The 18,397-nt window shown below is 43.7% G+C and overlaps 1 protein-coding gene across 1 annotated transcript in view; it reads left to right on the forward strand.

Annotated features, from left to right (window-relative positions):
• Positions 1–12,940: 12,940 nt before the first annotated feature.
• The window catches only part of AKIRIN2 (akirin 2), a 92,033-nt gene continuing 86,576 nt past the window's right edge, over positions 12,941–18,397 (forward strand). Inside the window, exon 1 of the mRNA XM_029595442.1 lies at positions 12,941–13,446. Within this exon, the coding sequence (XP_029451302.1) occupies positions 13,266–13,446 (181 nt within the window). The 5' untranslated portion in view covers positions 12,941–13,265. The remainder of the gene's footprint in view (positions 13,447–18,397) is intronic.

Here is an 18,397-nt window from a genome sequence, read left to right on the forward strand (position 1 = left end):
AATAAACACTCTGACTCCAGCCTTTTCTTCTTGCAATTTCACTTTATTAACTTCACACAGCAAAGTAAACTTCACAATACTGCCTACCTATCTGTCTAAATGGCTTTGAACATAGACCTCCTCATTCTTTAAGGGTTTAAGCAAATACAGCTGAAAAAAAGCAAGTTTAGCTACTTTTTTAACTTGTGCTTTTAACTCCAACCTAGATCTAATAGGACTGCCAGATATCTAGCTTCCAAGCCTCATGAATGCAGAGGAGTCTCACCAGCAACTATCAACTCAAGTACTAAAGGCAACAGCAGTTCACCTAATCAAAATATAGCAAAATATAGAAGTTTTATGATAATTAAGGACCATACCATTATCTGCAAACTGTTGTTTAATAATCATAATTTAAATGTTAAATGATTCAACTGGAATTCTCCTCTCTCATTCCTTGGCATTCAGAATTTCATATCACCTACATAGTGTGGTCTGAAACACAACTGCAGCAGGTTCATGGCATTTGAGGTGCACAGGTGCTTGGTTAGCTGGAATAGAACTGCTTTTTCAATTACCTTACTGAGGAAGGGACTTTTGTAGATTTGGCAATAATTATTTAGGTTGTTTGGTTCGAGGTTTGTTTTCTCGAGTGTGGGTGTCACAATGGTTCATTTTAGGGTGGTTGGGAAGTGGGCTTCAGTAAATGATACATTTGTCATGGTTCAAATGCAGGTAAATAGGCCCCGTCTGGCTTTTTTGATTAACCAGGAGGTGCAGGGGTCTTCTGGGCACGTGTTAGTTCTGAGAGTGGTGAGCAGAGAGTCAATGTCCTCTGCTGATAGTGGGTAGAAGGTGGTCAAGAAAGGTGGAGATGGCCATGGTTCTGCTGGTGGGAAGTTTAATACTGGTTTTATTACTGGTGTTTTCTCTAGTTCTGACTGGATATGTGCAATCTTGTCCATAAAGAACATGACCAGTTTGTTGCAGTGTGCTTCTGTTGCAAGGAAGGGAGTGTAGGTTTGGATGAGTCCTAGAGTTTATTGATACTCCAATATAGTTATCTTGGCAAATTCTCAGCTTGGTTGATTGTTTTTCATGTAGTAGGCTCACTTCACCTCAGCGTCTGCCTTGCTATAAGCTATCTTGTGTCTTTTAGAGCTGTACTTGTTGGATTGTGTCTTTGAATTCCGCCATTTACACCTGTTTCTTCTGGGGTTTTTTTTGTTTCCATCTTAAGCAGCTCCTGTGTTAACCAAGAGGAATGGTTTAGGATTTTTCATGGTGTTGGGTTTCCACTGTGTGTATGTTGCCATAACTGTTTTGAGATCAGTATTCCAATTTTTGACTAGGGAGGAAATGGATGGAGTGCTTTCCATAATGTATTATAAATTAAGGAGGAGAGATTCTGGGTCCAGATGAGCTGGTTGGTGGACTCATTTGACAGTCCTTTCATCTTTGGTTTTCTATGTTGGGAACAAGTGCAAGTCATAGCATATTATATGGTGGTTGGTCCAGGAGAATTGGGTAGATTGTATGTTCTCTGCAGAGCTGTCATGCAGTAATTTCAGTGGTGCAAGTATCAAGCCCAAGGAGTGACCTGTCTTGTGAGTAGGTTCTATGATTAACTGGGTGAAGTCTAGGGACTCTAGTGAAGATAGGAAGCCTTGTGAGAGGTGTAGAGGTGATTTATCAATGTAGATGTTAAAATCACCCAGAACCAGGGTTCTGGGTTGTTCAAGAATAATTTCAGAGATCAGTTGTAGATCATGTAGGGCTTCCTTGTTGCTTGATGGTAGTATGCTAGGAAAAGCACCCATTTGGGGCAAGAGTCAGCCTGTAGAAAGATTGTTTCAATGTTTTCCAGTTTCTGGGTAGAGACCAGTGCAATGTTCAGAGATTTCTTGGAGATGACAGCAACTCCTCTGCCCCTTCCAGATCGGCATGGCGTGTGTGCGAAGGTGTAGTTGTGAGGGCAGATTTGGTTGAATTGGGAGCTGCTTCTTGTGTTCATTTTTCTGTGAGGCATAGAATGTCAGCTGGCTCAACTGAGAGGAGGTTGTGTAGGTGGCTGTTCTTATTCTGATAACGCAGATGTTTAGTAGTACTATTCTTATTTTAGAGGGATTCATGAGTCCAGGCGGTGTGTTGTTTCAGTGAATGGTTTTTCTTAAGGGCTAGAGGAGAGCCTTATGAGAGGTCAGTTATTTACCTTTTAAGAGTTTGTGCTATGGTAATTTATCATTCTGAGTTATCAAGAGATTATGTAAAAAGGTATACACCCCTTTTACGGTTTAATCCAGTAAATCACAAAATAAAGATTTCTTTTTTTTTTTTTTTTGTATTGTTGTGGTGCATTATTTCTGCGTCTGCCTCACATAGGAGGTTCCCAGGGCAGAGGTCCAAAACTGAAACAACAAAGTGTAGATCTTACTGGAGCATGGAGAGGGAACCAGATGACTACACCAGCCCCATTTCAGGTAAATGAACCTGTATTCACCTTCTCCATTTGTATTCAAAGGGGGAAGTGTTTCTCCCTCCCTTGGTACCACACATGTGGGGATATGTGGCATCAATTAATAAAAACCCTACGTTCAATCTAGATTCTAGAATGTAAACAGACTTGACCGCTATTTATAACTGAAACTGCCCTTGGATCCCTAAATCATGGACAATTTAAATCCAGTTCCTCAATAGGCAAACAACGGAGTCATGCAAACTATTTCATATATAAACTTTTATTCAGCTTGATCAAAAGCTATTCTGGCATTCAGAGATAACATGGAGAAGAAAGAATCCTCTTGTTGGTTAGCCAAGTCAGTGTTTTCAGTTAATAAACTGGCAGCCAAATGATGTTATTCTTAAAGATTTGATCAGACTGGATCAAAGCAGAAAGATAACTTCAAACCCCAAGGCATCAATCTCAGTAAGAATATTTCATCTGGCTTTGAGAACAAAATAAAGTCCTGGCTGGAGGAGACCAAATGACCCATCAAAGCTTGACCCTGGAAACAGAGAATAAAAATGAATCAGTGCTTCATCACTGTAAACCGCACTCCTGTCAGTTAACTTCTGATTCCCCATATTTTCCAATGCTCTAGCTTCTTTTTGGTTTTTGTACTGATTGTTCTCTGAGATGTGTGCAAGAGAGCAGGATTTTCACTTCCCTTCAGTTCCCTTCAGTTAATTGCATATAATGAGGCTTATGTACTAAGAAGAGAAAAACTTTGCAAATGCTGCATTACACGTAAAATGGCAAACAGTGCATACTAGTTGTGATAGACCACACTTTGTCATTTTAGTGTGTAAGGAGGCATTTACAAGGTTTTCTGGCTTTACAGAGCAAAATTTTCTACATAGTTTTATGCATGCAAAATTATAGCCACATTGATAGCCAATGAGTTGCTATGATACAGCTTCATACAGAGCAGCTCATTAATTAGCAGTGTGCGGTAAAACTCAGGGCTTAATGTGTAGATAAAAAGGAAGTAGAACTTTGGAACATACAAAATTAGGATGGGATTGGTGATTACATATAACTGCATAATTTGGCAGAGCAGGAGAAAGACACAGTAAGATTGCTGGATAAACCAGATGAGAGCAACATAGAAAACATTCACATTATTTAAAGATGTGTATGGTGACAAAATACCCATCAGTCTATGACTAAGATTGTTTTATGACCAACACCAATATGGAAACAAAAGTGTTCAATATTTTTCCTAAAGTATTCTGAATTTAGTAGCCAACATGGTAGGTACCCTGTGGCAGAAACATGCATCAGAGAACCTGAATTCATGCTGAAGGAACAGTTTGTGACAGGGTTTAATGATGCATATTTCAGAAGAGAGGTGATAAGTCTATGCACGTCAAACCCCCGCATCATATTACAGGACCTAATGAGAGAGGCGATTGAATGGAATGAAGAGGAACAAATTTGGTACCCATTACATACAGGACTCCACCAGAGGCTGCACAAAGGGAAAGGGTGGAGGCTTCAGTGAGAGCCATGGTTACTAAGATTGATTGATCTCACAGTGGCTGAAATTATAAATCTGAACAATATGGTTTAGAAGCTAAGACATCAGCAAGAGAAACTGGGACAACAGAAAAGAATGCCAGGGCCATGCAGGATGATTTAAAATAATTCCCCAGATAGGAGCAGGGTCTTCTGTCTGACCAGCCACCTCCCCCTTGGGTTCAGCTTGCAGGTTCTGGTGGCCCGCAGGTCTTTGCTGGCAATGCACCAGGAATAAGGCAAGAACAGGGTACAGAGCAAGGCAAAACTGGAATACAGTGAAAGGCAAAATAGGGACAGGATAGGACAGGGGCATAACTAGGAACACGTAGGTAAGGATGACCACTGGGACTATTTAGACAGAGCAAGAACAAGGCAAGGAACACAGAGTTATGTGAAATCTTCATGCATAAATGTTTAAAATTAGGAGTACAAATTCATGTGTATAGCAGATGAGTGCCCCTATGAGGAAAGGCTGAAGAGGTTAGGGCTGTTCAGCTTGGAGAAGAGACAGCTGAGGGGGGATATGATAGATGTCTTTAAGATCATGAGAGGTCTTGAACGAGTAATGTGAATCGGTTATTTATACTTTCGAATAATAGAAGGACTAGGGGGCATTCCATGAAGTTAGCAAGTAGCACATTTAAGACTAATCAGAGAAAATTATTTTTCACTCAACACACAATAAAGCTCTGGAATTTGTTGCCAGAGGATATGGTTGGTGCAGTTAGTGTAGCTGGGTTCAAAAAAGGTTTGGATAAGTTCTTGGAGTAGAAGTCCAATAACGACTATTAATCAAGTTTGGTTAGGGAATAGCCACTGCTATTAATTGCATCAGTAGCATGGGATCTTCTTAGTGTTTGGGTAATTGCCAGGTTCTTGTGGTCTGGTTTGGCCTCTGTTGGAAACAGAGGCCAGGCTTGATGGACCCTTGGTCTGACCCAGCATGGCAATTTCTTATGTTCTTATCCAGATAAGTGAGAAAAAGCACTACTTATCCAGCTAAATAAAATAGCTGGCTACGTCTTAAAATGCTACTTATCCAGCTATCATACTTAGCCAGATAAGCCTCAAAGATGCTACTTGATCGAGAACAGCTGCTTACCTGAACCAGATCCAGCCTGAGGGAGACTGCTGCAGGCACCAGCTGTCTACTTGACATCTTGACCATTTTATCTTTGTAGGCCTTATAACATGGCGAGCAGAAAGACAGGATAGCTGCTTACCTGCACCAGATCCAGCCCAAGGGAGACTGCCACAGACACCAACTGGCCATCCAACATCTTGCCCACCTGACCTCTGGGGACCTTAAAATGTGGCAAACAGCAGTGTGCTTTTGCCGGCACACCTAAATCTCCCCTTATGTCCCTTTTTTCATCTTCCTCTTGAGAAATGGAAAGAAAGAGAAAAAGCAGCTTGACTCCCAAAACAGGGTCCAGTGGATCAACATGTCATTATATCTAATTCGCCACTGCAGGGGAATCTAAGTACAGATTTATAAAATATCTCTCTGAGCCCTGAGGTAAGATCTCCTCCACCTATCCCTCAGGGTCCTTTGCATAATGGAAATATTGACTTTTCATCTTTGCAATCTAATGTGGTAGATGTCAATGATTTTAAGAAGTTTCCATTGCCTTCAAATGAGGTGGTTTCCCATTGCTGTTAATCCAGTAATGAGAGAAATTCACTGTGCTGTTCCTGATCCGGTACAATCTCCTTCGTTTGGAGATAGGGATATGTTGACTACATCTCTGAACTTCCTGAAATTTTCATCAAAGATAGCTGGAGGATTGTCTCACGCAATGAATCAACAGTTTTCAAAATTGTATCACAACTATGCCAGTTTTGAGGAGTGTGACTGAACAGAAAATCAACATGGAGAAAAGCAACTGACCCAGAATCCTCTGCTTTCTTAGCCTGTCCTGGCTATATGAACTCTAACAGGTCGATACAGTACGGACACATAAGAAAAAGTGCAGTAGTGCCGGGTGCCCGCGCGTTTGACGCTCGCACATTTTGGTTCACAAGTCGTTCGATTCTGTATTCAAATTAGACGCAAATCCAAGCGGCGGCAAACGAGCGTCCAAAGCGCGCCTATGAAGCAGTAGGCATTCACAATCCATTTTACTGTACAGAGCGGTATACAGCGCCTATACAGTATCCATGGTGCACTGGTACCTGTCATTTCAAATGTCATTCCACCAGGTAAGTGGATGGTTCTTTTCTACAGACCCCACATGGACACCGGGGCCACTGCCCTGAGCATCCAGACGTCCTCTTGTTCAGAGGGCACCCCCAACCTTCCATGTCCGGGCACTCGGCCGGACGTCCAAGGTCAGGGCTTCCGTTCATGGACCTTCCCGCCTCTATCCAGGCGTCCATGATCGGAGGTCCCGCTGCTTTCCAACGTCCATTCTAGACGCAGGAGGAAGGCGTCCGTATAGGTGTCCGCTGGCCCTCCCCTCCCCCCCCCCGAGCCTCAGGATGCCTAGCAGACGCCGGAAGGCTTCTGTAGAGGCATCCATGTCTCCGCTGGACCACCGGAGCCTCAGGACGCCTAGCAGACGCCGGAAGGCATCCGTAGAGGCGTCCATGTCTCCGCTGGACCCCCGGAGCCTCAGGACGCCTAGCAGACGCCGGAAGAAGGCCTTGCGTGGCTCCCATCTGTCGGGCGTCCTGCTGGGGTCCCCTGTTGGCCTCTCCAATCTGCCTTGTAGAATTCGCTTGCTGAGCATTTCGAGCATTTCTCATTCTGCTTCTCAACCGAATGAAAAAGATCGCCAGAGCCAATATATGCATGTTGTCCATTTCGCTGTCCGGTCCGAAGCTGACTGAACACCACACTAATGCCAGGGTCAGTGTAGGCAGTAAATATTGAGGTTAAATACACGGTAAATAAGCTGGTTAAAAACGCGATAATTTGGGCGCACGTTACTGTATCGGGAGGAATAGCTAATCCGATCATTAACATATCATATACATTAACATATCATATACATATGGGCAGAAATGGATACCCGTCTTTTTCGGCAAGCGCTAAGGACACGTAAAAGCCGATACTGAATCGCGGGTCCGTCTTACGCGCTCAAAACGTGCGTCCAAAGCGGGTTAAAAAAACGGGCAACCGCAGCCGCGCTTTACTGTATCGGCCTGTAAGTGACTTATTGAGCTTGACTTGCAGAAATTCTAGGGACATCTGGACAGCATTTGAAGCTGACGCCAAGTGATGATGCCTAATTCTAGGATCATAAAAGGAGAAGGCAACAGAGGGAACTTCAGGTTAAACTGTCACATTAAGAGGTGAGGCACTATTCTGAAGTGTATCTGTAAACACAACTTCAGATGTGTTAATTGACCTGACCAGCAAGATTCTAACAGAACAAAGGACTATCTAGAGACTGATGGTAAATGGGCCCCACCTGGGAGAGGTAATCAGGGCAGTTTAGGGATAATCTTATCATGCTGTTGACATGACAACCAATGTGAATTATTCTCTAGGCAGTCACGCAACTCTAGAATCTTCTAACCCAGTACAATATTGTGTGTTATCTATAAAAGAAGGATCACTTCATGTATACGAAGAGATGCTGGTAGTCAGTTTGTCAGAGACATGGTATCAGCATCTCCCAAGAATACTTATATTGATCAATAAAAAATTATATTTTCTACAAAAATCTAAGTGTTCTTGTATCCCTGGATATATAAGCGTCATTAAAAAATGGCGTGGCGCTTAACAGTTTTCAATTGTAGTCAGGGCTGGAGACAGCAGGAAAAGTAGGACCCTACGTAAGGTTCTGATGTGATACTTAATAAGAGAAATCATTTTCTAAATTTCCCAAATTTTTTTTATTTATTTAAGAAGGCTTTACGAGCTTTTTTGTTAGCAAAGTCTTCAATTACATTTGAAATTTTTATTTATACATGTTAGAAATATATATATTTAGCTTTTTTTAATTTTGCCCAACAAAAGTAGGCCCCTTGAACATTGTAGGCTCTAGCCAAATGGCCATGCTGGCACCCCCTTTCTCCTAGAGTGACTGTAGTACCATCATTGTTGGTGGAGGTGTTCAGCAGATTGGGATTAATTGGGACTAATATAGAATCTAAATCTGGAGTGATCTCCAATATTCAATCCTCAATAGTATCAGGAATAAAAGATAGTTTGAGTCTTCACTACAAATGTGATCTTTTGGAAAATAGATTAAGATTCAAGAATCTTCAGCTGTTGAACTTTCCAAAAACTCATTGGATGTCAGATCTTGACCTTTTCAGAAAGTATATGATTGAGGTCTTTCAATTTGTTACTGATAAGTTTTTCTCTTTCTAATTGGTATTATATATTTGACAAGAAGAGAGCAACAGGAGCTTCAGAAAGGGCAACAGATATTTTGGCCCCCTTTGATAGCGCTAATGCTTCTCTCTTTCTACAGAATTTCAATATTTCCACTAGGTCTATTTTAGTAGTTTCTTTTTTTTTCAACTTGTGATAAAGATCTTTTCGTTCAACAATATTTTAAATATAAAGGGTCTTTATTTTGTGGTTATACTGTACAAGTATTTCCTGCTGTTTCTAAGGAAACAAATTAAAAGGAAGGTTTTTCTTTAGCTAAAACCTTGCATGCTTGCAGTGAAGGCATTTTTCTTTTTTAAATTTTCTTGTCATTGTTTAATGGAATATAGGGGACAAATTTATGTTTCTTGGACGAACACATTTGGAAACCTTTATTGAAGGTAAATCTGCTGTTGTTGGGTGGACCCTTGGACACTGTGGCAGCTAACCACTCCCACGGGGGGGAAGTCCCTTGAGGGGCCACAGGTCAGGCTTAGCTCAGGACACACAAACACAGAGTTTGATCTTTTATTAGACTGTGTAAGGAGACCACCAGAGGTGGCAGTAGTGAGCAGCTGGAATAGCCTGGCAGGGCTGGTATCCCTCAGGCGCTGGAACAGTGACTCCTCCGGTAGCAGTGCTGTAGTGGAAAGAACTGAGAGAATGAGCACAGTGCAGAATATACAAGACCCCAGTATGGAGATCCCCAGGATAGGGAGAGCAGGCCCTCGAGGAGCGAGTACCTGATCCCTGAGAGGCTTGAAGGTAATGTACTCACACAGCGGTTCCATGTAGGAGATGGCACTGGGGCTGGAATGGAGGCAGGCCCTCTAGGAGCGAGTGCCTGGTTCCAGGGAACAGCTCTGAGGTGAAGATGGTATTATTCACTGATGTTGAAGATTAGCGAATCCTTCCAGGCAGAAGAGAAGGTAGGAGTAGGCAGCGAGTCAGGAAACATGGGCCCTCGAGGAGCGAGTACCAGTCTCCTGATAGCAACCTGGAAAGCAAGTGAGGTCCCCGAGGAGCGGGTACCCCGTTAGCGTTAGAGAGTCCAATAGAGATTGGAGAGGCAGAGCAGCTGGGTATGGAGAGTGAATCCCATCCATAGGATTCCCGTAGGATAACCCCCTTGCTAACTCAAAGGCTAGCATTGTAGGCTTTAAATATCTGGGCAGCATGACATCATTATGGGGGGACGCCCCGGAGGTCCGCGCCAAGTAGGAAATAAGAAGGGCTGCGCGGCGTGCGCGCCCTATGGTACAAGCGGAGCATGGCAGGAGGCAGCGCCCAAGCCGGTCCGGGGACGCCGGAGAGGACGGCAGGCAGACGCCACGGCAGCCAGGTGTCCATCCGCAGCGAGAGGAGGAGCAAAGAGAGGTAGGCGGAGTGAAGCCGTCGGAAAGGGACGGTTGCAACATCTGCTTAATAATTTCACTTTTTCTTTATTGTATGAGTAAGCAGTTTATTCCCGATAATGAGAACTTGTTCTGTTCAGATGAGTATGCATGAATACTTTTTCTTTTGGTTTTTCTGATTTCTTTGTTTTATATCACGCAATGATTAATACTTAATAAAAATTTAAATAAAAAAAAACGCTACTTAGCTAGGTAAGTAGCGTTATTTTTAGACTTCTCCAGCTAAGTGGCTACTTTGCTGTCACTTAGTGGAATAAGTTGGAGTTTGTCTGGCTATCTTTTCTTTTAAAAACTCTATTTATATAATTTCAATATACATATCAAGCCACAAAGCTTAACAGAAATCAAGACTGAAGTATGGCAATAAAGAGAAAAAGAAAAGAAAAAGAAAAAATAAAGATTGTCACACTACAATCACATGACAAAACCACTATGGGAATGCAGGACCTTATGGAACAACTTCATAAAAATAAAAAACAATTAAAAAAAGACTGCATAATATAATTACAATCTGCATTTAACCAAACTAATCAAATTAGCTCTGGGGTAGAGACAAGCACCATAGCTATTCTATCTAATAACGCCTTTAACTGATTAGGCTCAAAGAAAATAAATCTATTCCCATCCAACTTAACTAAACTTTCAGTGGGATAAGGGAGAAAAAAGATTCTCCACCCAAGCTATGAACAGTAGCTTTTAACTGTAAAAAGGCCTTCCTTAGTTTGGGATTGCCTTGAAATGTCAGGAAAAAAATGTGATTTTTTTTGCCCCATAAAAATAGCATCCCTGTTGGGGAAGAAAAGCATCAGAATCAAATTCTTCTTGCTCTCAGAAGAGCATGCAATCAGAGTAGCCTGTTTACAAATTGCATCATCAGACTGCTCAAGGAAATTTGTCAGATTAAGTAAATCAGAGGAAACCTGTGATGCCTCAAGATTATCCCGAACCTCAGAAACATACCGGCAACATTTCTGGTGTGGCACCCTACAACCTGGGGAAAGCCCATGAAGCCTTTTTCATAGTTTAAAGGATGCTGGATGGAAGTGGCTACAGTCCAAGGTAAAAACAAGTCTTGAAGTAGTCAACCAGGTCCTCCTGGAGCAGTTCATGGATAGGCTGGATCAGCCCATGCAGAACTGGGCTCACCCTCGAGAAAGCATTGGAAATGGTGGACACCTTCCATCAGGCCCAGTTGCTGCCAGAACTAATAAGGAAGTTGGAAAGGCAACACACAGAGTATTCAGCAAGGTAGTGAGAGTGCAAGATTCCTACAAGAATCCTTAGAACAGGACAGCTCTGGTTACATATTCCAGTCACAGACTCCAGGCTTGCCAGCTTGTATTAACTGTGAGAAGAGAGGTAATTTGGTAAAGACTGCTGCTACAAAGGAAGCAAGCCTATGGACATCAAATTGGTGACCCAGCCACCACTAAAGGGCAAGGTCCACAGTGGCAGGGGAAAACCTTCAGAAAGGGGAGAACCATCGGATCAGATGGAAAAAGGAGTCTCTGAGGTACCGGTACAAACAAGTAGCAAGGGGGCAGGTATTTCCCTCCTTTTGCTTAGTTTCGGGCCAATTCAGTAAAGTCCGCGGGAGAGCGCGTGCACAGGCCACTCGCCTGTGTGCGCGATTCTGTATTTAAATTAGGTGGGGCGGTAGAAACGGGCAAAAGGAGGCACTAGGGACACTAGCGCGTCCCTAGCGCCTCCTTTTGACCCGGAGCAGCGGCTGTCAGCGGGTTTGACAGCTGACTTTCAATTTTGCAGGTGTCGGTTCTCGAGCCCGCTGACAGCCACGGGCTCGGAAACCGTACGCCGGCAAAATTGAGCGTCCGGTTTTCAGCCCGACAGCCATCGGCCCATGTTTAATTTTTTTTTTTTACTTTTTTAACTCTTCGGGACCTCCGACTTAATATCGCCATGATATTAAGTTGGAGGTTGCACAGAAAAGCAGTTTTTACTGCTTTTCTGTGCACTTTCCCGGTGCCAGCAGAAACTAGCGCCTACCTTTTGGTAGGCGCTAATTTCTTAAAGTAGAATGTGCGGCTTGGCTGCACATTTTACTTTTTGTATCGTGCGGGCATACCTAATAGGGCCATCAACATGCATTTGCAAGTTGAGGGCACTATTAGGTGCCGCGGGTTGGACGCGTGTTTTCCGTCCCTAACTGAATAAGGGGTAAGGGAAAACGCGCGTCCAAGGGCAGGTTAACAGTGCACTCCGTCGGAGCGCACTGTACTGTATCAGCCTGTTTGTGCAGAGAATGCACATGAGGAGGGTTTTGACCCTATGATAAAGAAGAAAATGAAGAACACCCTATAGGAAGCAGACATGCTAGTATTGTGTGGCAAAAATCCATACTATCGAGGACTGTCCATGGCTTGAGGAGCTAGAGTAGGAGCACAATCTAGCGAAGCTCCACAAGTGGAAGAGCAATCTGCAACCAGCCTCATTCACCCCAGGATGCTGCGAGAATCACCGGCGGCAGGGTCACCGCCATCATATCTCTGTCACTGGATGCACCAGATCAATTTGCCAAATAGTTCAGTTGCACTTTTAAAGAAATGGTGGAAGGCCCACTAAGCTCTCAAAACTCACATCCTGTGCTCTCACCGTATCACATGACCTCACTATAAAGATTATTACAGCCCTTTGTGGAAAAGGAGTTATTTGGAGAATTTGTATGCTCATTTGCCCAAACTGATAATAAGAGACAAAGAAAAAAACTGTCCTAGATTAGGAGTGATATCATATAAGCAGTTACAATGTATAGCTGACAGCTAGGATATATGCTAGGAAATGTAGACCAGAATAGTTGGTTCTCTTTCTAAAAATACTGAGGAACAAATATTTGTTTCTACGAAAAGATTCCGACGTACACTCTACTTAAATACACAGCACATACATGCCTTCTCACTAGACTGCCCAAGCTCAGCACAACCTTTCTTTCCCTTTTTCAGGGCATCTAATTTTATTCACTGGGAAATCTCAGATTTAAATTCCACTCCGGAAGTTCACCGTCTGGGCATTGCACGGTGGAACGCCCCAAACAGAGACCCGCAGCCAGGCCCTAAAGCGTTTGCTAATAAAACTACAAGACCCGGCGGGTGTCAGAGCCTATGCGCATGCGCACTGATAACAGGCGTTTGACCCGCTGGCGTTGCTATTGACGCCATATTGAAAAAGCAGAGTCACAAAGCACCGAGAAGAGAAAAAAAAAAAAAAAAGTCGGTGCTGCCCCACCTCGGTCCTGAAGAAATCTATTTTCATCCCTTAGCCAGGAGATGTTGAATAAGCAGTAGACCGGTGCGTTCGTATTCTACGAGGCTCCAGCTCTACCGGTTCCAGATTGGCTCCCAGCCAAAGAAAGAGCGAGAAGCACCGCCCGCCCTGTCAGCGCGAGCCCGGCTCTGGCGCGGCCCGTGGACCCGGTTGAAGCGGCCGTTGCTCAGGGGAGGCCTCGCTCCGGCTCCGTGGATTGGGATTGAAACGGCCGCTCCTCCTCCTCCTCCTCCTCGAGGTCATGGCTTGCGGCGCTACGCTGAAAAGGACTCTGGAGTTCGACCCGCTACTGAGCCAGGCGTCCCCCAAGCGCCGGAGATGCGCGCCCCTGTCCGCGCCCAGCGCCGCCGCTTCCTCCCCGCAGAAGAGCCTCCGCATGGAGCCCTCGCCCTTCGGCGACGTGTCCTCGCGGCTCACGGCCGGTGGGTAGCGGGAGGCAGGGAGGGAGGGGCCGCGGGGCTCTCCCCGTTGTTGGTTTTGTGCTGCAGGAGAGTTCTCTCCTCCTGTCCCTTATTCCCGGCCCGTCTGTTTCTAAGATGCCGGGCGGAAATCCTCCCGAGACCGAGGTGCTGCTGCCTTGCTTGTTTGGTTTCACTTCTTTTTGTTTAAGAAATACAATGGAGGGAATGAGGCCGGGACTGGCCTGATCTCGGATTCCCTCGTAGCTTATTTCTATTTCTTTGCTGCGTCTGTTTGTGTTTTTGTTTTTTTCCATTGCTCTTGGGGTGTGAAGCAAAACTAGCCGCTTCCTTGGCAGGCTGCTGTTTCCTGATATATTTGTGGGGGTGGGGTTAGGATTTAATTACTAATAAAACCCAAGAGTTCCCGGGCAAAATCCCAATTCTCAGGAAAAGAAAACGCGTACCGGGAGGAGAGAGAGAAGTCACTGATTAAATAAGAGCGCGGAACAATTAGTGCTTAGGGTATTGATTGACGAAATTTTGTTTAAAGAAACGCTTAAGATTATTTGCTGCTAATATTTATCCTGTTAACTGGCACTGAGCTTGTGTTCTGAGGTGTGTGTGTGTGCGTGCATAAACGAGTCTGGGAATTTAAAAGGCTGCAGGAAGTGTGATTGACACGGCCATTTAATCTGATTCTCATAATGCCCTGCAGATGCACCTTAGTGGTTCTGGAGCTGTGGCTTCCTTTGTGATAGTAACATACAATTTTCTTATAGCCTTCTTTTTTTTTGGCATAACAAACTAGTGCAAAAAAAAAAAATCTAAATAAATAAATATGGCTGGTTTTATGATGATGGGCAGGGCAAATCTGCTTTAGGTACCTTCTTTCAATTTAATATTTGTTTGGCCCATGCAGTGTGGGTCACTGTTGGTCATTGTTTCTCACACCCCACTAAGGTGCATGTTATAACTCTTTTACATATAATTCATACTAATCTGTTTCTCTTCATGGCTAAATCAATCCAACATTTAATAAAATACAGCTCTGTTGGCTTTGATTACCTACGTCTATGTTTTCATTTACTTTAACTCTGGAATTTTGGGAGTAATCCCTTTTAGTTGGCACAATTTATTAAATTATTATCTGTAAGTATGTTATAAAAGGGAAGTGCTGTGAAAGTGTTTTGGAGATACTGTTTTATCTTAGATTCTTGGCTCTAAATGTTGAATATTTTGTTTTCTATGACTTGCAAGTGTAACTCATGGACTATTTTTATACTCTAAATGTCACTGTCAAATATTTAAGAAGGGCATTAACTAATTTTTTTAATGGTTGGACTTGGAGATAGATAGATAAAATGGCTTAACTGTACAAGCTTAATAGTAATATTCCCATAGGAAAAACAAAGCAGTGTTACATGGAACAAAACTTAAGTAGCGTGTTTTTGGTTTTGATGCTAGAATGATCATTTGCAGAAACTGCAATGGCATGTATACAAAGAAAGATTGTTGATAATCTCAGTGATGAAAGAGGATAGCTGTGTAACTTTATCTGTGTAGATATTCAAAACTTGTATATATCAATTTGGAGATTACACATAATCTTTGGTTCAAATATCAGCAATTTCCTAGCATGTAGATAGATGGATTCAGGACCAGTGGGTTATGCACCCCTACCAGCAGATGGAGACGGAGTAAACTGACGTCACAGTACATATACTCCTGCAGTGACATCAGCCTGCCTATATTCTCCGTCTCCAGCAGAGTGGATATGCATCTCCCTACTGGGGATTGCTTTAAGTTTTAGAAGGAGAAATGTTTTAATTTGTTCCGCTCTCCCGCAATACCAAATGGGCCCTCCCTTAGTTAATTTCTATGGACACTCAAATGATGATAAACACTTTTGCCTTCTCTGGAGGCTTGGTATCAGTACTGCCTCTAGAGCAGCTGTTCAGTTTCATTCTCTTTCCACACAGCTGTTAGTGAGTTTGAGACATGCCGTGCCTAAAATTCCTTGCTGTTCTAGTCTTTTGAGAATATAGTAGGAGTTCAGGCACTGTGTGGCTCAAAATCAGCAGAGTCACACGGTGCCGGAAGAAAATGGAACAACTGTTCCAAAGGCCGTATTGAAGCAAGCCTTCGCAGAAGGTGGAGTGGAGAGAGTATATAGTGGGAGGAGTGATTCAGCTGTAGTTAGGATTGATGGGAGGCGCCACTGCTTATTGACCTTACAGTGAACACTGAATTTTAATTTATTAAGACTTTTATAGTCCAAACTTGCACAAAGGCTATTTCAAGGTGGATTCCAAAAAGAACATACATTTATTTATTTTATTTATTTATTTAAAAACTGTTTTATATACCGACAACCGTTTGCACATCGTGTCGGTTTACATGTAACTTACAACCAACGTATATATAGGCATTGCCTTTACAAAGAACAGAAAACAATAGAACGCAGTAACAGAGCGAAAACTAGATAAATTAGAAAGGAGGGATTCAACTAGGAGTGACATAGGTGGGGGCAGGGAAGGAGTAAAGCAATGACACAAAGGGAAAGGTTATGTACAGAGTTTAGCGAAACATTCGTTATATACAAGGTTATATAACCATGTATATAACACTCGTTATATACGAGGTTATATACAAGGTTATATAACATTCGTTATACATAAGAGCCTAAACAATATACATCAAGAGAAACAATCTATAACTACTTGAGAACTGCTTACAAATCGAGATTTGCTGTCTCTTGGCCTATTGTGAAACAGGCACCAAGCCTGTTCATACAACCATGCAAGCTTTTTTGAATAAATGTTCTTAATGCTTTTTTGAAGGTGTAGCCTCTCATTAAAAGACGTTCCATCCCTTTTATCATTTTTGTCACCTTTCTCTGCACCTTTTCTAGTTCTGCTATGTCTTTTTAGAGATTGGGCAATAGAACTGTTTTAACATAACGTAGAAACATAGAAATAATGACTGCAGAAAAGGACCAATAGTCCATCCAGACTGCCCAGCAAGCTTCTCATAGTAGTATCTGCCACGCTGTGCAGGTAACCGCCATGTATCAGTCAATTTTACTCGACGTGCTTTGCTTATGAACTCAGCCATAGAAGTAGTCCTTAGTTTTTTCCTTAATGTCTGCGCATCAGTACCCTAGACTCTTTATAAAAATAAAAAAAAAAGCCATGGCTCGTGTTGGTTGTCTCTGAATCCAAATTCCTCTTTGCTTCCTCCCTCATCCCTCTTTTTTGAAGCAGAGAGTGATGTTGCAGTAGCATCAAAAGTATCAAGGCTTATTGGTAAAGGGGGCCAAACCAGCAAGTTACTACCACCATGCACACTTTCTTCTTTTCTGTTAGGATTTGGCTGTAGAAGCATTCCTGGTTTTTTTTCCCTTATGTTTCTGTAATAGTGTCCTAGATCATGGAAGACAGGGCCTTTGGTTGTCATCTGAATTCAATTCCTCTTTTTCCCCTGCTATCTAAGTAGGGTGCAATGTTGCAATTGTGCAGTACAGCTGCAATATATTTTCCATTTTATTCTCCATTCCTTTTCAGATTCTTCCTAACATTCTATTTGCTTTTTGATGGCCGCCACATACTGAGCTGAGGATTTCAGTGCATTGTACACTAGGACTGCAAGGTCCTTTTCCTGGGTGATGACTCACAATTTTGTACTTGTAGTTTTAAATGATTTTTTTCCTAGGACAAACAGGATGGTAGTCCTCGCACATGGGTGACATCAGATGGAGACCGGCACAAAAACTTCTGTCAAAGTTTCTATAACTTTGACTGGCACACTGAGCATACCCAGTATGCCACTATCAGCGCGGCCACGCGGGGTCCCCCTTCAGTCTTTCTTTCCGCAGTGCAGTTGCCTCGCGGTGCTGGAGCTCTGCTCTGTTCTCAGATTTTTTGGTTTTCTTGAAATTTTTCTCCACTTTTGCATGGCATCCCCTTTCTTTGGTTTCCCCCTAGTCAGTGGGGTGTTGCGGTAAGTTTTTTTTTGTTTTTTTTTTAACCTTTTTTGCGGTTGGTTCTGGGAGTTTTTCGGCATCAGTGTCCACCCTGCACCATCCGCTTGAGGCATGGCCTCTGGTTTTCGTCGATGCCTTTGACTGATCGGCATGAAGTCTATATTCTTTGCCTGGGGGCATCACATGATGTCTGGGGTTGCCGATTTTGCGACCAGATGACTTCTAAAGGTCGTCGGGCGAGTTTAGATAAAATGGAAAAGTTTTTTGGCCCCAAGATGTCAGGGCCCTCGATGCCGTGGGTCGAGGGGAACCCATGGACACCGAACCATCTGTGTACCCCCACTCAGGCTCCCCCTTTGAAGAGGGGTGTCAGAGATAAACTGCTGTTGGTGTCCTCCTGCTCCAGGACGTCAGATTCTTCGCCCTCCTTGGTGCCAGGGAAAGACTGGGTCGAGCACCGGGGGAGGTTGAGGAAACACCATCACCGGTCGCCATCGACACATGGCTCCGGTTCCGGGAAGGTACCGGCGTCAGTTGTGTTGCCTCTGAAGTGGCCCCGTGGAGACCAGGCTTCGCCCGCAGTCTAATGGGGAGTCCGAGGTTCTCCCCACCGATACCCATGTCTGTGACTGGCAATGATCCCTCTCATTTCGAGGGCAATCCGGCGGCGCCTGCTTCTCCACCTGTCCTGTTCATGGCAGCCTTCGAGGAGGAGTTGGATCATAGGGTTCAATTGGTGGTGCTCCTAGCCCTCAGGGGTGTCAAACTGCAGGCCCTGTCGTTGCCTCCACTGATGCCGGCGCCCACTCCCTCAATCCTAGCACTGCTACTGGAGTGCCTCGATGTACTGCTGGTCATCCTCCCTATGCAGTCGGTGCCTGGGATTCCTCAATCCCCTGGCAGCCATCGTTGCTTCCCCCCTCGGGGGCTATACCTATCACTGGTTCCTCCAAGGAAGACGGCTCGGTGCTTTCAGGGCCATCGGAACCT

Source organism: Rhinatrema bivittatum, chromosome 3 (genome assembly GCF_901001135.1).
Source record: "Rhinatrema bivittatum chromosome 3, aRhiBiv1.1, whole genome shotgun sequence".
Classification (NCBI taxonomy): domain Eukaryota; kingdom Metazoa; phylum Chordata; class Amphibia; order Gymnophiona; family Rhinatrematidae; genus Rhinatrema; species Rhinatrema bivittatum.